Genomic DNA, 27,950 nt, shown 5'->3' on the forward strand with positions numbered 1-27,950 from the left:
CTACGACTACTACATCACCTTTTTTTTTTCATTAACATGAGCTTAAGAAGTTAACTTTGCACTTTGGTGGATGTTAGGTGATGTTAAATGTCAAATGAGTGAATTCTGCTGAAAGGTAACGCTGCAGGTTTTTAAAAAAAAGTAAATAAATAACTTGACATTTTGACAATTAGGCAACATGAAGCTACAGCCAGCAGGCCGTTAGCTTAGCATGAAGGGAGAAGACACAGGACTGACCTCATTAATTAAGTTCGTATCTCCTTTAATTAATGCCTACAAATAAAAAACAATGAGTTGCAGGCGGCCTTCGCGCTTCAGGCTGAGCTGACTGACTATTGGCTGCAGCTGTGATTTCATATCGAAGAGAAAAGAAGTGGTATGGATTTTCTCATCCAACTCTGAGCAAGAAAGAAAATAAACCATGTTACTTTAAGTAGAGCAATGGCTGCAGCAGACAAATTAGATCTGCACACAAACAGGTTATTCTGAGCAGAACTAGGAGTCATTTGTTCAGTCAATGAGAGGCTGTTTTGTCTAAGCGGAGGCAGTGATCTGCTTTTTAATCCATAATCATGATGAAAGTAGAATAATAGAAATTATAGACAAAAGAAACAACAGAAAATAATGATTGTAGAGTTGCTTGAAACTGAAAATAATGGAAAAACAGGGCAGAAACAGAAGAAAAAGGAGGGGAAAAGAAAAGAAAAGAAGGTGGAAATTAGTTGAAGAGAGTACCAGAGGAGGGGAGGGTTGGTGGGCGGAGAGGAGGCAGTCACGGGAGGCTGGTGGCCCGGCCCTTGATGGCCAGGACGCGTCGAGGGAGACACGGGGTCAAGCCTGGTACATAGCTCCACAACTTCACCCTGCAGTCACTGGGTTCGACAAGAGGAAGAGGAGGAGGAGGAGGAAGAAGAGGAGGAGGAGGGAGAGGGAGAGGAGGCAGAACATGAGGAAATATTTTGTCCACAGGAGAAGGTGACAGGAAGGACAGGAACCCAGCGAGAGATCATTAAGATGAAAGGAGGTGACGAAAAAAGAAAGAAAGAAGAGAGAGTGGGAAGAAGAGAGGAGGAGAGGTTGCGGAGGAGAGATAATCAACTTCAGTGAAAAGCCCACGACGAGTTAATTGAGAAGAGAGAAAAATGGACACAGACAGACTAAAGAGACTCTGCCGTACGTCTCACTCAGACACAAACAAGCATTAACTCAGTCTGATGAAACCAGGAGCAGAACTGGAGAGGAAAACACAATGACCCTCCCTGAGCGCACACACACACACACTCACACACACACACACACACACTGGCAGCAGATTAATGCATGAAATGAACCAAGCATGAATCATAATGTAAGAATTTCACATTGGGTACAAGGCAGATGCTCTGGACCAGTTTTTTTTTTCCGGGTTGTCAACCTTCAGATCCTCCCAGCTCGCTCTCCTCCTCTCCTGATGATGAGGCTGACTCGTCTCTGTATTTGTGTTATTGTCAGCAAATCGCAACAAAACCCACTCGGATCGTCCGTCTCTCTCTGTGCTTTTCCAAACACCTGCTCAGACTCAAGCCCGTTTAATCCTAAAGATGCCAGTCTGTTTTGTTTTTTAAAGAAGCTCAGGCAGCAAACACGACTCATAGACTGTTGTTGCATTTGTTGGGGAACTACTTTCAGCGGTGGATTAACACACGTTTTAACTCATTGAGTGCCGCGCTCCTTTCCAAAGTTTTAGTCAAGTGTACCGGCAAATTAGACCATATTTGACTTTTTATTTTAGAGCCATAGTGTATTCTATATTATTGCCACCAACACATACTGTAGCTCATTTGAAAGGTTTAACTTTATCCTTCAAATGGCCACAAACCGTTTGTTTCTACGTGCCTCCGTTCCTGAGAAAAGTCAAGCTAAACATGGCTGGGTTTCACCAAAATCCCTCCTTTTTTTCTAGAAAAGGAGATAGAGCGTCTTTTATGAAAGGTGCGCTGTTTGTGTCTGTCGCTCTTCAGACACTCGCATTTCTGGATCAAAGGGCTCGTATAAGATAAATATACACAACAATTGTTGTTCTATTCACAAAACCACCATCGGGGGCGGGGGGGGCGCCACTAAACAGCAATAACACAGACGCACCGTGCCGTGTCACAGCCTCTCGCCGCGGAACGTGAGGCTCTGCCGGCCACAGCGGCTCGCGAACACCGGTCCCGCCGGTGGTCGCGGTCCTTCTGTGGTACGGGTCGGTGGTGCCGGTCTGCTTTGACCCAGAGACCATCAGATTTTACCGCGGGAGGACTTTGGGGAGGACACGGTGTTGCTCCAGATGAAGACCGGGCGGGACAGTGGGCTGAGAGCTTCCTGGTTCAGCTCCCAGCTGCTGCAGCCTCGCGGGTGAGAGCAGAGCAGCTGCGCTGCATCTGCATGCAGAACTCCGTTTGCAGAAGCTGAGTTATGATAAAAACTTCCAGATCATGAGCTGTCATGTGACTTTGATCGTCATCTATTTCAGTTCTCCTCGTCGTAGAGTCCCCAAATTTACATATAATGTGTATTAAAGTGTCTATTTTCATAATTTAAAAAAAAAAGCAAAAAACGAAAAATTTCGTTTTTGGCACTCAACGCATGGGAACGAAAAACGAGAAATTACGTGGTTGGCACTCAATGAGTTAATAAACTGTGGTGCCCATGTTCATTGTAGAAAGAGTCTCTGTCTTACTGATGTGTTTTTAATCATCTCTGGACATCAGTGGAGCTGCATCATGAGGGTTTTGGCTGCACAGACAGTAGCGGTTAAAGGTCCAGTGTGTAAAATGGAGGGAAAACCATGTTATCGCTCGCTCGCTCGCTCGCTGCCATACAAACATGCCGGTGAAAGATGGCGACACTCTCTAAAGCAAAAGAAGAATTATAAAAACCAAACAAATTTTATTTTATAGCGATTATACACTTATACAAATATATTTATAGGTATACTACTTCAGCTTTTGCCAGCAACCCTCGCCAATTATTACACTGGACCTTTAATGGACCTTTTTTTTTTTTTTTTAAGTATATTTTGGGGCATTTTTTGCCTTTATTCAAGGATGAGAAAGAGGGGGAATGACATGCAGTAAAGGGCCGCCCAATGCAGGATTCGAACTGGGGCCAACTGCAGCGAGGACTATAGCCTCTGCATATGAGGTGCCTGCTCAACCCACTGCGCCACACGGTGCTCCTTCCTTTTGCTCTTATTTTTTACATGTTTCTGAGCTTAAAATTTGATAATTATCTTCATATTATCACATCAATTATTTGTTGAAAGTGATCATTAAGAATAAAAAAAAAACTTTATTTGGACTTTCAAAGGTGTGTTTGACTTTGAAAATTGGTGATAGTCTTCAAAAGAGTTCAGTCTTTTCCACATTAATATCAAAGGTGGTAATTAAAACTCTTGTTTTTTGTTTTTCTTACCTGGACGCGGTGAAGATCTGTCTGGAGTTGGTGCAGATGGCGTTGATGGGGCTGTCGTGACCTCTGACCTCTCCGATGGGGGTGAAGTTGTCTACGTTCCACACCTTCAGCATGCCGCCGCGGCAGGCGCTCAGCAGCATGGGCCGGCCCGGGACGTAGGCCAGCGCACACACCCAGTCCTTGTGGGCGTTGGGGATTTGCTGTGGAGTGAAGGTGGAGAGACATTAAGAGTCAGAGAGAAAGCAAGGAATATACTAAATATTCTGTGTGCGTTTTAACATTAAATAATAACCCTGTGGTTTCAGAGCACTCCTTGGTTATTGCTTTCTTAAAATAGCAACGGGAAAACACAAATGCTCAGTGCTTCATTTTTTAATGAGTATAAATTATCAACATTAAAACAGCAACATATTTATTTAAGGTATATTGAATACATATACTATACAGTACACCGTATGTACGTACTGTAAAAGTGTGTCTGGAGACTCATTAAGCTGTATTTAGACTCAGTGCTGCAGTTACACTAAGATCATGTTTTACAGAAGCTTCAAACATGATTCATGAATTATCTGTCTAATGTTTACTGAGATAATCACACTAACACGAGCAACAGGGAGAAATAACATATTAAAGCTGCAAATGCCAGAAGTGATACAGTTGTCTTCGCTTCAACCCACAGAGCAACTACAGCGCACACACTTTGAAGTATAAATTCAAAATTTAATCTCCAATATGATGTCTGCATGCACATAAATGTTATGTACCAGCATATTTTATTTCAGCATCATCAAAAAAAAAAGCTCTAAACACCATTTTATGTTATTTTTCTGGGGCTTGGATTGTTCATGTTGCTCAGTTGTATCTCACTTTTAAAAACACACCTCTGCTGTGAACACACTGACAAAACCATCTCACCAGAGCTTCTCAAATAGACGCCGTGCTTTTAATTTTTTTCATTTTTCTGCACAGAATGAACGAGAGAATGAAGAACAGAGTGAATGCTTGTGATGAAGCACCACTGCAGTGGTGATGTGGTAAACATAATCAGCCCAGATACACATATCAGAGTCTAAAAATACACAGAAAACATCCAAAGATCTGTTTGGATTTTAAATGAGGAGGTTTCATCAAACTTCTATTGAGCCTTCACTTTGGGTTTTGCTGTTGTTGCATGTTAATTCAGCGGACACCTGCACAGGAAGTGGACTTTTATTACCTTCGTCTTCCTTTTCCTGCTTATTTGCTTCTGTCATTAATTGCAATTTGAGATTAGCTTTTAATCAACCAACACTTTTTTTTTTCATTATTTCTGTGTTTGCTGGATATATTTTTAATCCTGTGTTGATTTACTCTGGTTATGCTGTTTAATTATTCAGAATGTATATGTACAGAATATGTATCTCTTCAGCTTTCTGACCCTCCCCCCCAACAAAATATATATTATTGAAGGTAATTGCATCTTGAAACAAAGCTGTAAGTCCTTTTCTGTTTAGCACTTCTCACTAGAAAAGTCTAAGACAAGTGCAATTTCAATATTGTCAGTGACATTATCAAAAAGCCTATAATTTACTCTGTGCCGTATAATCTAGTGCGGATATCATGTCGCTTTGTATAAAACAAAGGTGTGTGTATAAAACACAGCATGACTCAGATATTCACAATTCAACATAAAAACAACTATTTAAAGTGACACGTCCTCCTCCTCCTCCTGCTGCTGCTGCTTCATCCATTTAGAGACAGTGCAGGTAAAGTGTTTGCACACATGGACACAGACGATGTTTAATTACTTTGCTGTCTCAGACAATAATATAGACAGCAGACAGACGGAACCTGTGGATTCATCTTGTTCATGACACAAGATTTTGTTTTGTCCCTTTTGTCAGTCTGGAGGACATGGTCGAGTGATTTAGATGCTGGATCTGGCTCAGATATTCATTTGTGGTTAGGATTAGATTAGTTAGATAGATTACTTTACTTTTTCAAAAAACAATAACACACTACCTGCATTTCCATCGTCTCAAAAATCTTTTAACATATGACATGATAACATAAAATGGATTCACTCAATCTACACTGATTGAAGCACAGTAATCTAGTCTTGGGACATTTGACCACGCCCTTTTTTTTTTCAGTGAAGATTTTCGATACGATACGAATTACTTTCTTAATCCCCAAAGGAAAATTCAGTTGTTAAAAGAATTAAAAAGCCTGATGGCTGGAGGTACAAAGGATCTTCTATATCTCTCCATCCTGCAGCAAAGAGTAGAGGAGCCGTCAACCACCGCCATTGTTTTTGGTCCATCAATGTGTGAAGTGGATGATCCGAGTTGTTCAGTATTCATTGTGTATTAAATATATTATGTACCTATATTATCTATCCTGAACTTACTGCCAATCGTAGCCTGATTACCAAGGTTAGCAGACCTGTGTCATTTTTTTTTTTTAAAGGTTGACTCTATTGTCCAGAGGAGATTGAGAAATGCAATGTGCCAAGAAAATAACTAGAGATCAGAGCAGGCACGACGCCCGTCAACATGACACGTTTCCAACCCAGTACTTGTGGGTTTGGACCGCATCCATCTACAAATTTTGCATTTTTCATATTGATCTCAACTGTACACCTGTACACCTGCTCACAAAAATCCATCTGCAGACAAACAAACACCTGCCAAAGTCGTCAAAACCGCCTCTGTGGTAGTTTCCTGCAGTAGTAGGTGTCTCCTGGAGGAGGTTTTTGTCATAATGACTCACACACACACAGACACACACTCACAAGGTGAAAACAATAGCAGCCACACGCTGTCGCTGCTGGTAGAAACAAGGGAAGGGCTGTGGCGAGAGGGAGAGAGGGAGAGATACCCATCTGCTGCTGGCTGCTGAGAGAGGAATATGAGCCGTGGATGAGAAAGGAGAAAGTTCTCACATACGTTACATCAACCTCACTATCTGCAACAACTTTACACCGGTGGGTATTAATGTGTGGATGCATGCCACACACACGCCACGCCAACGCGCTGCCGCAACAGTTGCATAAGCAGCACGTCAACAACACACATAAAACACACACACACATACTGTAAACTTCTGAAAGGAACATCAGGATATTCATCAAGCAACCGGGAGTCACTACAAACTACAGTGTCTTGTAATTACAAACAAATTGCTTCACATATTCCCCCTAGAAAACACACTATGGCGTTTGCATTTTGACAGAGGGGTCAGAGCGGAACAGCTCGCAGCAGCGATGCTGCAGGAGGCAGTTTCAGAGTCTACAGTAATATATTCTATTATACCCCGAGCCACAATTTGATCCTATTACATAATTAGACAGAGACTTCTGAGTTAGAGGGGCTGTAAAATGGATTGTGTTGGCTGCTTCACAAATGAGGTTAAGGTCATACGCCACAGACCACAGCACACACACACACACACTACACTATGTTGATTTAATTCTGGCTTTGAGTAAAAAAAATAATAATGTCTTCTGTTCTTGTTTTGTCTGTTTGGATATAAACAAATACTAAACAGAATCGATAGAAAACAACGTGAGAAAGTGCTGTTTAATATGCAGATTACTGCGCATGCAAATGAGTAAAAGCCTCGTCCACCCACAAGGTGCATTATTATGCATTATTAACATATGCAGGCAGATGATACACAGAAGACTTCAGCACTAACACACACACACACACACACACACACACACACACAGACTGTCTCTCCTCCTCCCCGGTACCTGTGGCTATGATGCGTGTGGGCTCCAACACTCTGATGTTGACACAGTGCTTTCCTGCCACATTACACATGAGGACTCTGTTGAATCCCTCCACAGAGAGCGAACACTCTGGGTAAAGGGAAGACATGAAGGCAGCGCTCCGGTGGCAAGAAGCTGTCCAGCAACTCAACTGTCAACTGGCAGCACAGCAGCCTCTCTCTCTTTTTTTTTTTGTGCTGTTACAGCTCAGCCGGTGTCGGAAAATCAGTAAAATACAGTCCCCAGCAGTATGAACGGAGTTGGTGTGAAAGAAAAACAAACAAATAAAAGGTTGCGATATGTCATCTTGTCTTAACTTTGCTTCTTTGGAGGCTGCAGCTAATTAACCTGAAAATTCAACTGTAAAAAAAAAAAAGCCTTTTCATTGCACTTGAAGAGGTGAATGCTCATGTTAACCAGGGTCATTCTGCTGGGATAATAAATAACAATATGTATATAAGAGTTTAAGATTTAACATTTCTGTAAAATTCTGTATACTTCTGTCACTTTTTTCATGGATCTAGTCAGACTGGGGAAAGATAATGGTTGAATGAATCAGCCTTTGATACTACAATAACAACATAAAGCAATTCAGGGGTGGCGAACCAGGCTAACATCTGATTTTCATCACAATGACTCTGTCGGTGTTTGTGAATTTATTGCTGTAAAATGCATATCACACGGTGTCGCTGCCCAAGGTGACATCGCCAGATTGCTCGTGTTTTCTCCACAAAGCCCCCACAGATGTTCCTTTTACAACAATATATGCAACTGAGAAAAGGCAGCATCCATCCATTGTGGCCCTGATAAATGACTTCATTAAGGGCAATTAGAAATATTGATGTTAATTAATTTTTTTCTGTCGATCTATTAATCAAACCACCACAGTCCAATGTAGGAGCAATGACGCAGACCTGAATTCAGCATCATCACCGACCAGGAGCGATCTCACTGCAATTATCCACCAGAGCTCACTCGTATTTTATTTTTTTCCTGTTTCTTTCTCTGTGCCAGAGCTCCGTCTGAGCTGCACACACACACACACACACACACACACATGAATGCAAAGACGAGATTTCCTCTCAGCAGATCATAAGAGGTCAAGAGATCATAAATTAATAGCCTGAGAGAACGACGGTCTGTGCATGTTTCTACCTGCAGGCTGATGCCACATAATGTCAGGAGCAGCTCTGAATCACAGTCGGGGAGGCGACGCTTTAACTTTGATATACGAGCTCCACATGCACATGAATATAACATCTTCCTTGCTTCCTGCTTAATTCAACCCTGCTGACCTCACACGCTGTGCGGGAAACAGACAAAGTGCACGATGCCTTGGTTTTTAACGGCACAGTTCAGTATGTTTTCTGCATCTTCTCACCCTTCACCCATACAGACAAGGAAATCTCAACACACACACACACACACACACACACACACACACACACACACACACACACCACACACACACACACACACACACACACACACACACACACACACACACACACACACACACACACACACACACACACCTGAGTGAGTTCTTGCTGCTCCAGATCCCATTTCTTGATGCCATTGTCCCTCGACCCGCTGAACAGCACGTCTCCCTGCACAGCCAAACACTCGATGCCGTCGTAATGCGGAGGCTCGAAGTTATGAGCCGGGCCTACGTTACCCAGAGTTCCCTCTGCCACGTCAAACACCTGAGGAGAAAGAATGAAAAAAAAAACCCAAAAACAAGAGGATTACTGTATGAAAAGCAAAGAACAGATCATTACCAGAACATTTACAAAACTTGTTCAAACTGGAGGAAGAGAATAACAGACTGAAGCTTGAATTTAAAGGCTAAGCTTAAAACAAAAGTGTATTTCTGTTGCAGGTGTAAAACTATGGCATTCACCAAGCAAGGAACTGAAAAGTTGTACAAGTATATCTCAGTTTAAGAAAATGTTTAAAAAAGAAAAGATAAGCATTGACAAAAAAGAAGAAGGAGAAAGAGAAAAAGAAGGGGGAAAAAAAGAAAAGATAGATAGACGAGTGGTGTTCACTGCTATTTTGTTTGTTTTCTTGTCACTATTATGTTTCATCATCTTTAATATTTTGAAATAGAGTATAATATTGGTGTTGATAGTAAGCCAATGTAATTATAACAAAAGAGAGGGGCAGGTACTATAAGTTTTTCTTCATCCTGCTCCTTTTCATTTGTGTACAATGTGTAAATATGTGCAACCATGTGTAGTACTGTATGTATACCATGAATGGAATTTTTTTTTTAAAACTGCACTTTGTGTGACCTTCATGGTGGATGATACTTGTTGATGTTGAGTGTGTTTTGGTACCTTGACGTAGTGGTCTTTGGAGCCGGTGATTACTTGGTCTTTGCCCAGCAGAGACTGTCCCACTGTCAGACACATGACGGAGCCAATGTGGCCTGTCAGCTTCCCCATCGCTTGCATCCTACACACACACACACACACACACACCAGAGGAAGTGAGGCAAAGGTCTGTGAAATTCATTGCTTATAAGATTTTCAAGGTGCCTGTTTCACCGAATGAAATGCAATCACTTCCTGCCTCGCGAGTGAAGCAAGACTGCTGGGACGCACAGCGACGCCATAGGCAGAGATGATACTGAAGAAATGTTTAATACATTCATTTTTCATTTCTGGAGGGTTCTTATGCATCATTAAATGGGTCTGAGCCCCTCAGCGTAAACTGTCTGGTCCAATCTGTTAATCATTTCCCAGCAGAAGCGGAAAAAAAACTGAGGAGAGGACGGCATCGCCACGGGATGTCAGAAATGGGTTCCTCGTGGAAAAACATCCTCATGTACACGCTTCATATCTCCAGTGCTGGGTTAACTGCACTTTCTCTCGACAGCGTTTTTAATCTCCTCTGTCAGATGTTAATCAGCTTTCTGTTTGATTAATATCTGACAAACGAACATATACGCCCACATCCAAGTTTAACTTTAATTTAGAGGGAGCTGTAAAGAAACTAAACGCATGAATGAACCTCTGAAATCAAGGATGACACATAGGTGAATCAGCGAATGAGCGCATGAATGACTAACTACATACTTTAATCAGTATTTGGCTGAGTAGTTCAATGAATAAAGTAATGAATGAAGTGTACCTGTTGAGGTCCCACATGCGAACGATGTTGCCGGCGGCAGCGTAAAGCACCGACCCCGACGGGTTGAGGGCGATGTGGTTGATCTGGCACTCGCCCTGCGCGAAGGTTATTGTGCGGGTGGTGGTGCCAGCACACGCGTCTCCTGAGACCACCTGACCCGACGACCTGTGGACGTTAAAGGACAAACCCAACAATGTTATTATAGAGCGGGACGGAGAAGAGGCAAAAATCTAACGAGCAGAATTTTTCAGTTTTCATTCCTTCTAGTTTAATTTATCACCTCTCTGCCATTCGAAACGCATCACTGATCCCTTAATCACTTCTATGTAATATCTGTTAAGATGTATTTTTTTAACAGCTTCGATCTCTTCCATCAGGCCGGTTGCAGCGGAGGAAACTTACGTGAGCGTGCGGACACACTTGGCCGAGTCACGGATGTCCCACACCTTGATGTAGGAGGTGGAGACGGAGAAGACCAGACAGGAGGACGGGCAGTATTTGACCGCCACCACGTTGTTGGGGTGGCCCTTCAGGGTGGCGATCTCCTGACCGGTGACCAGGTTCCACATCTTACAGGTGCGATCTGGAAGAGGAGGAGGAGGAGGAGGAGGAGGAGGGAAGATTTTAATAATAAAGCTACTCTGCACCACAGACACATGGTTTGAGTTGAATCTCATTGTTTTATCTTTGCAACTGTGGCGATGTCTGCTGGTCTGAAGTCTATCAACAACTACACAAGCCACACACTCCAATATTTTGTTGGACCGCCCTTAGCTTTGATTACAGCATGCATTCGCTGTGGCATCGTTTCAATAAGCCTCTACAACATTTATTTCCGTCCAGAGTTGCATTCATTTTTCAAACATTCTCATTGGGATTAAGGTCTGGGTCACATTGGACCACATTTCTTCCCCACTATCCTTCCAGTTTTTAATAACACGTTGGACAGTTTTACTAGTCTCAGAAATCTCCTTGGACGTTTTATTTGCTTGATGCTGATAATTTGACCCTTCTGAAACAGATTAACATCTTTTCCACGACCACAGGATGTGTCTTCTAACATGATTGTTTAAGAAATGAGACTGCATCAGTGAGGGTAAGATAACTTGTTGCCAGCTGAAACATAATCATCCATGCAGTAATTATCCAATGGGAGGCTCTTACCTATTAGCTTAGTGAAATCCAAGTGGTGACTCTTTTTTTTTGGATGGGCAGTGTATTTGATGGGTTGTTTTTTAGAATTAATTTTAAAATTTTACTACTCTACTGCTCCTAACTGTGCCAAGAGCAAAACTAAAAACCAGAGAAGATAGAGACTTCTCTGTGGTGGCCCCGACACTATTGATCAGCTTAACTTAGATCAGATTAGAACGGCACCAACACTTGAGCACTTTAAGTCTCTATTAAAAACTCATCTCTTTTCCTTGGCATTTTAATTTTAGTAGTTTTATATGTCTTCACATTTGTTTTATTGTTTTATTGCATGTTTTACTGTACATTACCTGTATCCCCTTTAAGTTTTATTGTTACTAGTTTTGCTTGTGTGTTTTATTGCACAGCACTTTGGACAACTTGGGTTGTATTTTTAAATGTGCTATATAAGTTAATATGTATTGTTTTGACACATTTGAACATTTATTCTCTCAATGCAACATCATGAGCTATCAATCAAACACCTGTGTTTGCATCAACATGTGGTATAAATATGGAGCTGAAAACAGGAGCTATTTAGCTTGGCACAAACAGTGGAGGTGGCAGCAGTGGGGGAAGGTGTGTTCTCAGTTTGTAGCTATAAATAAACCTTCCTGCAGAACTCAAGTTCACAAATTAGCATGTTACATCTTATTTATTTAATTAAAAAACATATACTAACTCATATATATTTGAACTACAGCTGCACACTGACATTCTGACACATTAAATGATCCGTACCTTTAGATCCGGTGAATAGCAGCTCGTCTGTGGCGTCCACACACAGGACCGGCTTCGAATGGCCCTCAGCTACAGAGATGCACTGCAGGGGCGCCGTCCGACCCCCCTTCACACCCCCGATGGGATTGATCACACCCCTAGAGATCACACACACACATGCAGAGTCACACCCTTCTCATCATAAATCAGTGAGCATCATTTCTTTCTGCTACAGACGTAACTGACCGGTCACAGACATGCACACAGAAACACAAGTCACTGCTTTACAATATTCATAGGCAACGCAAACCTACACAAACCTCGCTGGATACTTACGGATAATGTACTACACACACACACACACACACACACACACACACTAGGGATGTCACAATTACTTGTTTTCACAACTGATTGCGGTATTAAACGCCACAATTAATTAATTGTAAAGATTCCTAAATGTGATGTGATGTGCGCCAAAGTAAAGGTAAATGCACAGATACTGGTCCATTTAGGTAACATTGAATTGGTAGGACTTTAAATGCTAGAGTGTCAACTAACTTAAACATTTGGTATACAGTATATGACAATTAATGACTTGAATATTTCAAACACTTCCCCTGGGAGATGAATAATTGGTCATGATTTAATAGATACTTATATTTTGTGTAAATATTTAGTAATGTAATTATATGTTGACTATATTTGATTTTACACATTAATAGTGTTGGGAAATTGATAAATGCATAATAATCGTGATAATCGTAATACCATGATTATTTCTCTGACAATAATCGTACCAAGAAAATCTACTACAATCGTGACATCCCTAACACACACACACACACACACACACACACACACACACCCTGTTGATTTCTCTGCTTTTTCTCTGCATTGTTGTGCAACAGCCCAATTAAGGCACAACAGCAGAAAGAACTGCTTTCCAATTCAAGTTGCCTTGCTGTTTCTTTCTTTTCTCTCTCACACACACATACACACACATACACACACCTTCTCCTATATTATGTGCACTCAATCTCTCTGGCTAAACCTCTGCCCCCCCCCCCCTCGACCAACGCTCCCAATCTATGTCCCACTGACAGGCCAGAGTCCCAGAGTGCCCGGAGTGCAGTCAGCAGAGTGAGACAGAGCAGGGAGAGGGTGAGAAGAATAGGGAGGAATGTGGGAAAATTGGTCCCTGGTGGGTTTTCTAATAACATGACTGGTGGTTAAAGTGCATGTGTGTGTGAGGCGGCGGAGCGCTAAACAGTGAGGAAGAGCCAGAGGGACGTGAGGAGGAGCGAAAAGAGAATGTGCGATTATATACACACAAAAAAAACTTCAGGACAGATTTGTTTCTGCACAGTGTGAGGACTCGGAGGGTGTGGTGGCGACAAGCTCCTCTTCTTCTGTGCCTGCACTGATGCTCCAGTATGAAAACAGACCCACACATATACACAACCACATACACACATGTCAAAACATAAAACAAACTAAACACCAAACCATAGTTTCTGTGTGTCTTTAGTGCATAAAATGCCAGCCAAAATCAAAAACCATCATTCACCAGCCAGTAAAAAAAACAACAAAAAACAATTCATGCACGTCTGCCAACTCTCACAAAAAACAAAAAATGAAAAAAAAAAAAAAAGAACCAACTTGCACAGAATAAGCTCAAAACAATTATTGACAATGGCCACAGCCTGGTAGACCAACTCCCCAAAACAGCCGCAGCAACTCAAAAATAAACCACAGCACAGCACAGCGTCCGGACGGAGGAGGAGGCGTCATCATCATCATCATCATCATCATCACCACATGCAGCATCCATTCTCCGCCAGTCAGGTGTGTGCTGCTGACTCTCAGTTCAGCACCTCCACAGCCAATTGCCTTTTGGGGCCCGGGGGGGGGTGTAGTGGGGTTGTGGTGGTTGCATGTGAGTTAGTGGTGGAAAGATATAACAAGTCGACAGCATAGTCAGATTATCGGCTTGTGCAGAGCTGTGAATCCTGACTGTGAGTGACCGAAGGAAGGTGTGGGGAGTGAACACGGCAGCACATACAGTCTGTCCCCCACACTCTCTGTTTTGTCCAGTTCCACTTTGAAAAAAGACTGAGGAATAACTAATAAATGGAAAAAGACGGAGGCGATGGGAGATTTGAGGTGAATTTGAGGTGCTGTTTCATTTGAATGAACCTTATTACTCTTATAAGGCTGTTCATGTAATCCTGTTGAGGAGGTATTGAGCTCACTGGTTATAAAAGAAAGTCAGTACATCTTATTTTTGCCCTAATTTAGATTTATTTATAAGATTGGGAACATTATATCTTTACATTTATATATTATCATCAGAACCTCTCTATAGATGCTACTTCCCTCACCTGCAGGCGACTTTTACTGCAGTTTCTCTTGTAAGATATTCCGTAATGCACCACTCTTTATTTCTTTAAGCAGTCTCACTGCTCCAGATGGTAGAAACTGTTCCTTTTTTCTATCAGCGTCTACGGAAGATATTATGGCGTGTACTGTGTTATGCACTATGTAAGAGCTGCTAATGGATGTTGCAGGGCCGAGCACCAGGAGACCGGTGGATTAATGAAAACATGGAGGGAGATCAGTGTGTGTTCTCTGCAGTACACAGAAAAACAGACGGAAGGGCCTCTGTGAGAGCTGCATCTATTTGTGCGTGTTTGTGATGAAGACACAACAACAGAGAGGACTGATGAGATGAAGAGGAGAACATTCAGTTCTTATCATCATTTATATATCTCTTTTTCCCCCGCGACATCTTGAAGGTACAGTAGAGTTGAACATTTTGAAAAATGATGTCTTCAATATGAATTTACAGCCAGAAGAAGACATCAAACTAGCTGTTTCCTACTAATTTTAAGACTTGATGCTAAGCTGAGCTAACTGTCAACTGGTGGTTCCTGTATATTTACCTTCTAGATATGAGATATGGGTGGTATGGTTTTGGTTTATGGTTTATGGTTTTTGCCACCACAATATGGAAAGTCTATGTTCTCATATAGGAAATAAGCATTTTATGCATGTCTAAGTATTATATTCCAGACTTTAAAGAAACCAAAGTCTGGAGAAATATAATTAGGACAGTGGTTCCCAACGTTTTTTGGCTCGTGACCCCATTTTGACATACTGGTAACAAATTTTTGGCGACCCCAAATTTCAATTTATATTTGAGAACGTGAAAGTATAGAATACAGCTGTTTAAGACTGTGCGTGGCGTTTTTAATCATAATTTTAAAAAGAATAATAATTAGTTAAAAAAATATTTTTATGAAAGAAAATTATCAAATACTAGACATTTCAGGCGACCCAATTTAAATTCCAGGCGACCCCACATGGGGTCTCGACCCCAAGATTGAAAAACGCTGAATTAGGATATTACTAAAAAGAAAAGAAAAAGAAAAAACACCGGCATCATTTCATGTTTCGTTTTTTTCCACAGCCTGTAACAAAGTGATGAGGTTCATTCATGTCTTCCGTGCGAGCAAAGGCACCACAGAGTGACACAACACCACACAGGTGGAAAAGGCCAACGTGGTCAAGAAGAGAGTCGCATGTGGTTAAAACATGCACCACAGCAGCGACCCCCACCCACAGAGGGAGAGTTAAAAAATAAATAATAAAATAAAAAATAAAAAGTGGGGGAGGGAGGTGGCCAGGCGAGGCACAGAACACTGAGTGGAGACGAAGATGACACCAGGTGAGTTTTACAGGCAAATGGGAAAACAGAGAGTGACAGGCACGGTTCCTCTACCTGAGCACCTCGGAGAGCGAGGAGTCGCTGTCATCCGACCTGGAGGCAGAAGAGGAGCAAGGAGAGGAGAGGGAAGGGAAGGGAAGGGGCGGGAAGAGGAAAGGGGGTTAAACACGATAAGGGAAGACAGAAGGGTTACTGGCAGCAAAGGGTTAAAAGGAAGGAGTGACTAGAGGAAGGGTTTAGATACAAAGCAGTGAGCAAACTGGCAGGAAAGCTCAGTCAACAATAAAGCTTGTTCAGTGATTATTCGCCGGTTTGCCATGAAAAGAGCTTCTTCTCAAAGGTACATAATCACTGAACACGCTGTATTCTTTGACCAGTGGTCTGCAGACGTTTTGCCTGGTAAAGCATATTTACTGTAGATAAAGGCTGGTTTAGTGGTGTCAGGGCTAACGTTAAAGGTTACATACATGTGTAAAGAAACAGAAAGAGACATTTTGAGATGTGCTTATTCGCTTTCTTGCCAAGAGTAAGATGAAGGTCGTTAGAGAATTGATACCACGCTCATGTCTGTTTGTTTAATATAAATTTACAGCTAGCTAGCTAAGCCTAGCTTATTTTAGCATAACTAGAAACAGGGAATAAAGTTGTATAAAATGTTTATAACAACAACACATCTTTTATTCTCATTAGAAATGAAAGACACTAATTAAAAGGTGTTAATTAGTAAGCTTTAGAGGTGTTACCTTTGGACAAAGCTAAGCTAGCTGTTTAGTAGCTTTATATTTAGCACGACATAGACATGACAGTGATGTCTTTCTTCTCATCCAGCGAACTCTCAGCAAGAAAACAAATCAGTGAATTTCCCAAAATGTCAAACAATTTATTTTAAGCAGAGGAAAAAAAGGGGGGGCGGGTAGTCGAGGAGGAAAGCACTGAAGACAGGACAGTGATACACAGAGGTCAAAGAGCTGCACATTGTAACATCTATTATCCTCCATGTATGACTCCCATGGTGTCAGAGCCCCCTCCTGCATCTACTGTTTTCCAGCGATAATCAGGGGAATTAGTAAAGAAAAAGACAAAAAGGGACAGAAAACAGGGTTAACAGAAAAGGAAAATCCAGTCGACTGGAAGATAAGAGATATCAATCGATCCCCTGGGTGAGTTCACTCAAGAGCTGTTGCGGGGACAAATCCAGGCTACACCCTGGCTGTTACCTCCACACTAGCTCAAGGGGGGAAAAAGCTGGCATGTGTGTAACAGTGTAATAAAAGTGTTATTATATTGTAAATATTTTATAGCCTCAGGTTTGTCACCATGAGAGCCTGTGTGCTTCACGCTCTGAGCATGGAATAATAAAAAAAAAATGGTTCTGGATATGTCTGGAAGGGCGAAGTTAAGAGGTGATAGAAATTCCTTCATTTCTTGGTATTTACAGCCGCGGCCATGGCGGCTATTAGCATACTCATATCCCACTCTCGAGACAAAATCCTTTTAAAATTCATTGGTTTTGGAAGATGCAAAGTAATGGGAAGATTAAAAAAAAAAAGGGAGGGGATCTGGGATTCAAAGCCTCTTCATCTGACAGAAGACAAGGAAACTTTGTTTAAAATTCATATTCCTCCTTCTCATGTGTCTTTGAAACCCGTGTCAAATGCTCCATCCCAGACACGCGCAGGCAAACCAGTCGGCTCAAATATGGATCAGTCAAAAAAGCAGAAACAGAATGCGTCCACAGTCACAATCACAATAAAAATGTCTTATTGCATTTTTAATAGGTTTTGTGGACTTGCATAGATGTACTTGTGAACATCGCTATCTTGTTTCTTTGCATAGCAGACAGTTTCTAATTTGACACCCAATTAGACGGCATTCATACACATGATTCATGCTGGTTATTCAATTTTTTTTTTTTTTTTTACTAAATTAGCTTCATATGGCAGCAGCTTTATGCTTGTGATGACAGAACAAGCGGCAGAGTTTGTTCAGATTCAGTGCTGTTCAGACAATGAAACTAAATAAATTAAAGATGATGGCTTAAATGAGGAATCTTGGGTAAAAAGAAATGAGGAATCCAGTGATCCCAAAACATAAACAACACACACATCTCACTTAAAAAAAAACATAAGTGCAAATGTCAAAACAGTTTGCAAAAGTTCCCCTGTGGAAACCTCATTAAACACCCTTAGGCTAAATACGATAAATACGTCACAATGACTCAATTCAAAATGGCTACCGACGGCAACAGCTGAAAGGAAAGACGACAACAGCCGACTCACTGACCTTCCCCCTACTCCAATTAATGAGGACCCACGTAGTCCAACATACACAACACATACAACACACACACACACACACATACATACACCAACACGACATGCGAACTCATTTCACAAAATGTCCTCGCTAACAATTAGGGGTCAATAAAAGCTAGGAAATGTTGCAGATGAATTAATCAATTAATAAAGATTATCAAACAAACAACTGTACGGCAGGGCCAAGATCCGACTGAAATTATAATCGCTGACATTTGTCAGAGCGGAAAGCTGAAATTGATTGTGAGCAGGAAAGAAAAAAAGGGCCGGTTTCTCGTTCCAGACTCAGCACCTTTGCAGGTTTCATTAACATGCGTCTCATGTCCACGGTGCGTTTCAAGCTGATGTGGCAGGTCTAAACACCTACACCTGAGGAGGTATTTATAGCATACTTTTACCTTTATATATATATATGAGAACAGGATGAAAGGACAATATATATATATACACATTTATACATATATAGGGGAAAAAACAGTCCAATCACAACTGACTACAGTCTCAAAAATTACCATAAGTTTGAAAGCAGTTCTCTCAGACACACCGTCAGCAAAAAAAACCAAACATTATGAGATTTGTTGCAGGCCTGTTCTTTTTATTGCATTACATTAAATTGTGTTTGACTAGGACTCACTGAGCTGCCTCCCTGCTGATTTGCATTTGTTTCCTGGAAACTCCTATGTATGGATTGGAAAGACACAGTGCAATTACGCCTTGTTGATAGTGTTGTTACTTGTAAATGCAGCTCTGAGTAGCCTGTGGTTTGGATGATCAGATCTTCAATGCCTCTTGAGAGCATTTAACACCTGGATTCTGTGAATGCGCGGCCCCATTATCCCCCCCCCCCCGGAAGTATACACTACTGCAGCCAGAAGAAAAGCATTTTGTAAGTGTGGGATTCATCTAAAGATAAACAGCTGGAGTAGCACATTTCTGAGAGGCTCATCTACACCACCAACAAAAGCACTTTTCTCTCAGAAGGCCTGACCTTCAGCCCTATCGACAGAAACCGGTAAAGATCTTAAACAATGGCGGAGGACAAAAAAGAAAGAAAAGAAAGGAATAGTTCAAAGTGTAACTGAATTGATCAGATGAGTATGTGTGAACAAAAGGACAAAAAAAGCAGTGTATGTATGTGTGTGTGAATGTATATGTCTCTGCAAGAATGTACTCACTTGTCCAGAGCAGAACCCTGGGTTTGATTGCTGGTGAGCCTTGAAAAGACGTTGCGGTCGTTCCTAGTCCTCAGAGGAGGAGAAGAAGGGGGAGTGTAGCCATCAGTGGGCCTGATAAAGGGAGGGAGGTTAGAGATGAGAAAGGACAAGAGGAGTCAAGGACAAAGTGAGAAAAAAACTGAAGGGAAATTACATTACATAGTCAAGACAATTCATCAATTTGTCTAGAAAATAGCCCGAATTTGAGCATTACATGTACCTGTAAGCACGGTCGTAAGATTTCCTCCTTGTTATAGGGGAGGTGTCATAACCCCGAGACTGCCTGGGACTGACACACACACACACACACACAAGCAAACTAAGCAGGTTTTTCAAGGGAGCACACAGGTGATAAACAAACACAGAGGGGTGATGCGCAGCTATGTAACCTGTTGGGAAATCTATAAGAAACAAGGATTTTCTGCCATTTGAAGGCATCTCTAGCAGACTAAGGCAGCTGACAGATTCAGTTCTTCAAATATCAAATCGCACACATGCAGGCTTTCCATCCATAAATACTGATGCAAATTTTACTGACTTCCCCCCCAAAGCTGTTTTATAACCTAAAAAGTGTCAGGCCTCTGGCAGGTCTCCAGTGGTTGTTAGCTTGGAAATGTGCAGCTGAAAATAAAACTGTTAAAGAACTTTGTCTCCATCATTGGGAAATAGAAAATGTTCTTCTCTACACAGTTGATACATGTGTCACATCATGCCACAGGATGTTTACTTATCTGTTCATGTCAGTTACATGTTTTTATGTTGTTGCATATTTTCCTCCACTTAAGAAAAAGTATTGTCAGTGGGAAGTATATAGGTTATGATTTGATTAATAAGATAGTATTGAGTTACCTGTAACACCTGGATACTACCTACTACTACATGTTGCTAAAGTGCTAAAAAAAAAATGGCTATAAACATAACAGGTGACAGTTAAGTAATAATTTTGTCAACTGAACGTAATGTGTAAATAATTAGCTGAAAGAAGTGGTTAGCTTCATTATATTTAGCTTTATGAATGGTTGAGATTGCTAAAAGGTAATGATTAGCTAAATTATGCTTAACTTAACATCATGGGCTACAGTTAATAATTAGCTAAAAGCAACGGCATAATGGATAACGGTCCGTCATGTGGTAAGAGTAACAGCAAAATCTTTATTTAGCTAAACATGGTTGACAGTCAGCTAAAAGTGATGGGTTCATTTCTGATAATTAGCTCAATTTTCTATGACTATATAGGCGACAATTGATAGTTAGAATTAAGCTTAGCTAAACATAATGGGTAAAAATAATAATTAGCTAAAAGCAATGACCATTTTTTATTTTTCTATGGGTAATGGTTGCTGGCCATGTGGTTATCTAGTAAAATGTAATGGATGGCATTGAGTTAGAAATAATGGATGATAACTTGCTAAAAAGTTAACAGATAATGGATCGTAAATGCAATGAATGAATTGTCATCTAAGAGATATCTGGTTTAGGTAATGTGATAATGGTTGTGTTGTCAATAAAGGGGTCTTGAGCTCATCTGATTAGGATGTGGACACAGGTAAAAAAAAAAAAGGAGAAAAAAAAGGACAGGAAGCTCTGCAGAGAGCGCTCCACCCTCCACAACACTGCAGTAATCATTACTGCAGTAATCCACTTGTGAGGTGTTGTCATAATTCAGCATTGCTTAAAACACAAGAGCCAAGCCTCCAGATAAATAATCCGCTCCTCTTGGTAACACTTAGCATGAGTGTGGACGTCTCATTAAAGCAAATACATTTACCCCCTATATTGTTCAAATCTTTTAGGACTTACAAGGTGTGTCCCCTGACAGGGAGGCTGATGGTGCGGGAGGCTCGGTCCCGGTGGTAAGAGTCTCTGAGGGCCAGGCTGAGACTCAGACTCCCTGTGACCAGACTCAGGCCGTCCTCCTGGATGTCGGTCAGCGAGGCCAGAGATTTGGTGATGTGCTGCTGTTTGCTGCCTGATGAAGGATCCAGGATGGGGCCCAAATACTCCGCCGACACCGCCTTCATCTGAGCCGACAAACGAGGCTCCATCTGGGGTAAAAAATATGAATTACTTGTTATACACAGCACCATGGAGTGGGGGGAGAGTGAATTAAGAAATAAGGAGGACAGTGGGGTAGGAGAAAACGGGGCATAAAATAAAGATAAAGGTCGAATTTAATTAAGACACAGCCTGAAAACATCATTCAGCTGGGAGAGGGGCAAAGAGAATATGAAAAACAGTAAAACAAATGAGCTAGAGACAAGAAAGGCGTCACTGTGGGGTCAAATAAAAGCTGGATAGAGAAAAAAAAACCTGAAATATACAATAAAGACCCAAGAACATAGCAGTAACATGAGTATAAGAGGGGTTGGTGTCACATCAGGGCGGCTTCCATCATTTTTAAGCGTTTGCCTAGACTGCCACCTTATGGCTTCAAATGGGAATACAGCAGCAGTTACTCCGACAGACTGCGCATGTGTTTGTGCAAAAATTAGGGCAAGCATCCAAACATGGGAGTGTCATCATGATTCATGGAGATCTGACAGGTGTTGGATATTATTAATGTATCTAAAGTTTTAATCACAGACACCAAGAGGATAAAAAAAAACTATTTTCAGGAAGATCCACTCAAGTGAAAATAAAAATCTGGGTTTTATTGAATCTGGGCATGAGAAAACAAACAGGGAGATTTCTGGATTCAAAGCCAGTGTCTCTCAAAGCCTGCATGAGCCAGCTGTACCTTTATCTTGAAATCATCTTGGCTGTTGGATTCTTTCATTTGTGTTACGCTGCAGACAGGGAGAAAAGGAGAGCCAAGGAAATACATGTGAGTAGAAGTGCATAGGATTTTTTTTTTAATTTGTATTGAATGAACACCAAGTAGGAGTAAATCGGAGTTGGATGCTTTTTATTGGGGACCTTGTAGACTGCAGTCTCACCTGCTGTCGGAGGCTTGGCTGAACTCAGAGGGCTCCTCGTCTGTGCTGGTGTAACCATTTTCTGGAGACATGCAAAAACATAAAACTTGTAAGCCCTTCAGCGACAGAAATCTAAGTTTTAATGTATCCTCTAAGGCAGATTAAGCCTCTTCATTTTCATGCATCAAAACAGTGCTGAATAGATCAGGAAGAGGGCAAATAATAATTTAAAGTTAAGCAGATAAGGATCAAAATCTTTCAAAAGTCTTCTACAAAATCTCAGTCCAAAATCTTGCTTATACTGTATGCTGCCATGCTGTCTTGCATGTAAAACTGTGGAAACAAGTGAATCAACAGAAACTGGAGGTGGAAGAGAGACACACAGAGACCACTCTGTCCTCACCCTGCTGTACGTTGTGGATGAGCGCCTGGAGCTCAGGGATGTACTCTGCCTTTTCTCTCAGGGCATCAAGGATGATGTGATTGTGGGATGAGCCAATCATGTCTGTCTGTCTCAGCTGGCCTTCCAGCAGTCTGATCTGAGCCTCCTTCTGAGCCACCTGTAAGCTCTGTGCACACAAACACAAAATATTAGAAATGATGACACAGAGATGCAGCGATGCAACACTAAACTTTTTAGGCAGCAAATCAGATGAACTGGTAAATATTCTTATTGTCTAAACGATATTTAAAGGGTCTGTGAATAATGAAATTGTACATTGACATGGCATCAAACAACTATTTTCTATAGATGTTGGGTTATATATAATATACTGTTTATTTTTTCATTGTGGGGATGTGTTGAATGTTCATTTGGTGTATGAGATTTGTGCCAGGAGGCAGAAGAGAGTCCAAGTGTTCACTTTTCAGTGAGAGAGCAAGAAGCACCTTTTCTATTCCCCTGGGTGTGATCTGAGTCAGTGAAGCACAGAGACGCTATTGTATGTATGTATGTTAATGTTTATTAATTATGTTAGGTCACTTGCCCACTTATTTTCTCAAGAGATGATATGTATGAATTTAAAGGGATAGTTCAACATTTTGGCAAATTGGCCCATTTCCATAATCCTAATAGTCATAGCAGTAGGTTCGTTACCTTTAATTGTCGGTGCAAGCTATTTTTAGAACGGCGGAGCAGAGCCGCGAGCTGCTCAGAGCTACGCTATGGAGGCTCATGCGGGATTTCTTGGTTTCCCTCATCAAACTCATCAAATACACAACCCAACAACTCCAAAAGGCTCTGGTGGACAAGCTGTGAGCAAGGGCAAGCTTGCGGCTCTGCTCCGCCGTTCTAAAAATAGCTTGCACCGACAATTAAAGGTAACAAACCTACTCCTAAAACTATTAGGATTATGGAAATGGGCCAATTTGCCAAAATGTTGAACTATCCCTTTAAGACTAAGGTTAAGACTGATAACTGAATATGTATTTGCATATATGATGATGATTTACAGTGTATGTTTAATTTATTTAAACTGAGTTTTGTCTATTCTTCCTTTGAGGTTATCAACCTGCTTATTCTTCAACAATCCCTGATAAAAGTCAAGTTGAAGGGGCGGAGTTTAGCTCAGTTGGTAGAGCACCCGCCCCATGTGTTGAGGCTGTGGTCCTCGCTGCAGGCGGCCCCGGTTCGAGTCCCGCGTCGGACGGCCCTATCCTGCATGTCATTCCCCCCATCTCTGCCTCCCATTTCCTGTCACACTCTCAACTGTCCTATCGAATAAAGGCATGAAAGGCCAGAAAATATACTTTAAAAAAAAAAAAAAAAAAAAAGTCAAGTTGAAGTTGAATGGAGTTGACTCCTGCGTCCTCTGTGCCAGGCCTGGTCGAGTTCAGGCAGATGACCCCCAATAACTAGACAATAGAGATATTGTGTCTCTTTGTATTGTAATCTGAGCCTCTGCTCTTTGTTTTGGTATCCACGACAGCTTCAAGTGCATCTTAGTTTCAGTAAAGGAGACATAACACACTGTCTTTCACCAAGGAAACATTACATTACAAAGTATAATCTTTGATTATCGATGCTGGAGATGTATCACAACATCTAGAGGCAAAAGCAGTCATCACTTACAGAACCTTTAATGACCCATGAACACACCCTGATAATAAAAACAAAAAAACTGCAGCACAAAGAGACACCACTAGATGGCACCACAGTCTTTACTCACTGCACTCACTCACTTCTAATACTTATTGCAGGACATTGCAACATCAATAAAGATAAAAACCAATTTTTTTGCCAGTAGCATAAAATGTTAAGAGTAAAATATAAATTTAATTTGACAGAATTTAAACAAAGCATGAAAGAATTACACTATTATTCACTGTATGTGTCTCACCTTCTCTATGGAGGCCTTCAGGAAGTGATCCAGCAGGTGGCGCGCTTCTGCCAGGGAGCAGGAGCTGATCACCACCGAGGTGTCGACTGAGTCCAGCTCATCCTGCAGGAGGAAACAACACCAGGCGTCATTCAAGGCCTCATGATACTGCTGCACAAAACCATGAGTGTGTGTGTGAGTGTGTGAGTGTGTGCTTCCACATGTGTTTGTACCTTGGTCTCCTCTATCTGTACGATGGTGGCCTGGCAGTCAGACAGGCTGTCGTTGATGTAGTCGATGTTGGCGTTGAGCACCTCGATCTCCTCGTTAATTTCCTGAAGGAGGCGGTCCTCTGCTTCTGGCCCCTCCCCGTCCGCCATCAATACCTCCCTTTTATGTGAGAGCGCTTCCTGCTGCACCGTCAGCTCCTCTCGCTTCTGACTCGACAAAAACACAAACACAGACAAAAGCAAAAAGAGTCAAGATCTGATGTTTATTCATATATTCATATACACTGCCTGTCCCAAAAAAAAAAAGGCACACACTCTATGACTTCGTTAGACCGCCTTTAGCTTTGATTACGACATGCATCGTTTCAATAAGCTTCTGCAATGTCACAACATTTATTTACGTCCAGAGTTGCATTAAAGATTCTCAATGGGGTTAAGATATGAACTCTGTGGTCACATTGGACCACATTTCTTCCTTGAAGATGATGTTTCCCCACTCTCCTTCCAGTTTTTAATAATGCGCTGGACAGTTCTTAACCCAATTTTAGTGTCTCAGAAATCTCCTTAGATGTTTTATTTGCTTGATGCCAATAATTTGACCCTTCTGAAACAGATCAACATATTTTCCACGACCACAGGATGTGTCGTTAGACATGGTTGTTTAAGGAATGAGACTGCATCAGTTAGCGTTAGATAAGTTGTTGCCAGCTGAAACATAATCATCCATGCAGCAATTATCCAATAGGAGGCTCTTACTTATTAGCTCAGTTAAATCCAAGTGATGACTTTTTTTGGACGGGCAGTGTATTATATGATTTACTTTGGTTCCAGTGAGATGGCATGAGCCCAAAAAAGCTCATAATTCTGCTCCTTCATCTCCTACACTGTGCAAAACCTGTCAGAATACCTTGATGAGGCGATCCATATCAGCCTCCACGTTAGAGATGGTCATCCTCTGCATGACGATGTCCATGATGCGGTGCTCGAGGGCCTGCCACTTCTGACGGGCGGACTTGGAGAAGCTGCTGGCTCTGCCCGCAGCTCCACCGATGCCCAGGCCGGCCGGCTTACGCTGCAGCTTCTTCCTGCTGCTGCGAAAGAAAGAAAAGAGAAAGAGGCAGAAAGAAAGAGAGAGTGAGGAGACATGGAAGTCAGCAACCAATGCTGCCACTGAAAGGGAAGTGTTTAGAAATTGTTTTTTTTACTTCTATCTATCTATCTATCTATCTATCTATCTATCTATCTATCTATCTATCTATCTATCTATCTATCTATCTATCTATCTATCTATCTATCTATCTATCTATCGCTCGATCTATCGTTCTATCGTTCTATCTATCTATCTATCGTTCTATCTATCGTTCTACCTTTCTTTCTATCGTTCTATCTATCATTCCATCTTTAGTTCTATCTATTTAACTATCTATCGACATGGAAGTCAGCAACCAATGCTGCCACTGAAAGGGAAGTGTTTTGAAATAGTGTTTTTTACTTCCATCCATCTATCGATCTATCGATCTATCGTTCTATCTATTGCTCTACCTTTCTATCTATCTATCTATCTATCTATCTATCTATCTATCTATCTATCTATCTATCTATCTATCTATCTATCTATCTATCTATCTATCTATCTATCTATCTATCTATCTATCTATCCATCCATCTATCCATCTATCCATCTATTTATCCATCCATCCATCCATCCATCCATAGTTTATGCCAATGAAACTGAATGGACCTTTCTCCATTATATTTAAGGTCAACAAGAAAAGGCATCCCAGCCCGTCTTACCCGATGACCCTGGTTCCGTCCATGTTCCCCTCGTTCTCTCCCATGTATCCCATCACGTTGTTCTTGTTGTTCCACTGTCGCACCAGTCCGCTCACAGTCCTGGCCGTCTCGGGTTCGGAGCTGCTCGCCGTGGTGCTGGCCGATAACTCTGCACCGGAGTCCGTTACCGTGGTCCCGTGGTTCCAGCGGGCCACTCGTCCCGCCACGCGGTCCGACATGGGTTTGGCCAGACGCCGCAGGGCCGTCACCTCCTGGGTCTTCCTACGCAGGACCAGATCTTGCTGCCGCTTCTGAGACTCCAGCGCTCGGATCTGGTACTGAAGGATACAGGATGAGGGAAGAGTTTCTCAAACAAAGTCTACTTAATCCCCTTTTGTTTATTCCTGTGTATCTGTTCTGCACATTAAGATTCCTGAGGTGAATATAGCAGCGGTTTTGCACAACAGGCTTACAAGGTGTTGATCGTTAAAAGGATTTTCAGACTTAAAGATGAGGCCCTAAATAAAAGGATTAGGAGTGAAGCACACAGTGTGACGGTGTAAGTATTTCTACGCTCATTAATAGACTCTCTACTCCTGGGAAAACAAGTAGAGATGGAAACTGATTAAAGTACTGAACTTCCAAAACATAAAAGTGATACAATCTTGTTTGCAGTGGAAGTGAAAATATAACATACAGTAGGCTCTGTTTACACGACAATGCTCGCGGATGAAAACGGCAAAATATTTCATCGGATGCGCCTTTCGTTTAGATGGCGACAGCGTTTTGGCGGCTTGAAAATGCAAAAAAAGTGAAACCACCCTCCAGAGTGGAAATCTTATAAACGCTCCACCGTTGCGTCCCAGTGTAAAGGTTGAAAACGCAAAAGTCTGCTCCGATTGCTATGACTTAAGGAGGGCACGGAGCGCAGCATTACGATGGCCAGCGTACAGCCTGCCGGAAATCAAGAAGAAGGAAAAAATTCTGGGTTGTACCAGAGACGTTCTATATTGTATACTATGCCAATAAGGACTTTGGTTGCACATAGGCGTGCAGACTGCCACCTCGGCGCCTGGCGTGCATACAACATTGAATTCCACAGACTTTTGCGTCACCGTATGCACGCAGATTTCCACCCCAAAAACGTTTGTCTAAACGCAAAATAAAAAGTGAGAACGCAACGCCACTTTTGCGTTTTCTGTTCAGATCGTTTC

The 27,950-nt window shown here is 41.7% G+C and overlaps 1 protein-coding gene across 10 annotated transcripts in view; it reads right to left on the bottom strand.

The window, feature by feature from the left end:
- kif21b (kinesin family member 21B) overlaps positions 1-27,950 on the bottom strand; it is a 70,878-nt gene that overhangs the window by 2,669 nt on the left and 40,259 nt on the right. Inside the window, exons 17-34 of one of the 10 annotated variants that reach the window (XM_085775886.1) lie at positions 26,758-27,074; positions 25,871-26,054; positions 24,967-25,170; positions 24,755-24,856; positions 22,819-22,984; positions 22,437-22,497; positions 22,238-22,286; positions 21,301-21,545; positions 19,721-19,789; positions 19,462-19,572; positions 16,026-16,064; positions 12,263-12,399; positions 10,733-10,913; positions 10,331-10,495; positions 9,535-9,652; positions 8,728-8,898; positions 3,439-3,638; positions 736-872 (exon numbers count right to left, since the gene is read on the bottom strand). In XM_085775886.1, coding sequence (XP_085632012.1) covers positions 773-872; positions 3,439-3,638; positions 8,728-8,898; positions 9,535-9,652; positions 10,331-10,495; positions 10,733-10,913; positions 12,263-12,399; positions 16,026-16,064; positions 19,462-19,572; positions 19,721-19,789; positions 21,301-21,545; positions 22,238-22,286; positions 22,437-22,497; positions 22,819-22,984; positions 24,755-24,856; positions 24,967-25,170; positions 25,871-26,054; positions 26,758-27,074 — 2,619 coding nt within the window. In that variant the 3' untranslated portion in view covers positions 736-772. The remainder of the gene's footprint in view (positions 1-735; positions 873-3,438; positions 3,639-8,727; positions 8,899-9,534; positions 9,653-10,330; positions 10,496-10,732; positions 10,914-12,262; positions 12,400-16,025; positions 16,065-19,461; positions 19,573-19,720; positions 19,790-21,300; positions 21,546-22,237; positions 22,287-22,436; positions 22,498-22,818; positions 22,985-24,754; positions 24,857-24,966; positions 25,171-25,870; positions 26,055-26,757; positions 27,075-27,950) is intronic. The other 9 variants (XM_085775887.1, XM_085775889.1, XM_085775890.1 and 6 more) reach the window with 9 other exon arrangements.

Source organism: Trachurus japonicus, chromosome 5 (assembly GCF_045865225.1).
Source record: "Trachurus japonicus isolate A0001 chromosome 5, Traja_1.0".
Classification (NCBI taxonomy): Eukaryota; Metazoa; Chordata; class Actinopteri; order Carangiformes; family Carangidae; genus Trachurus; species Trachurus japonicus.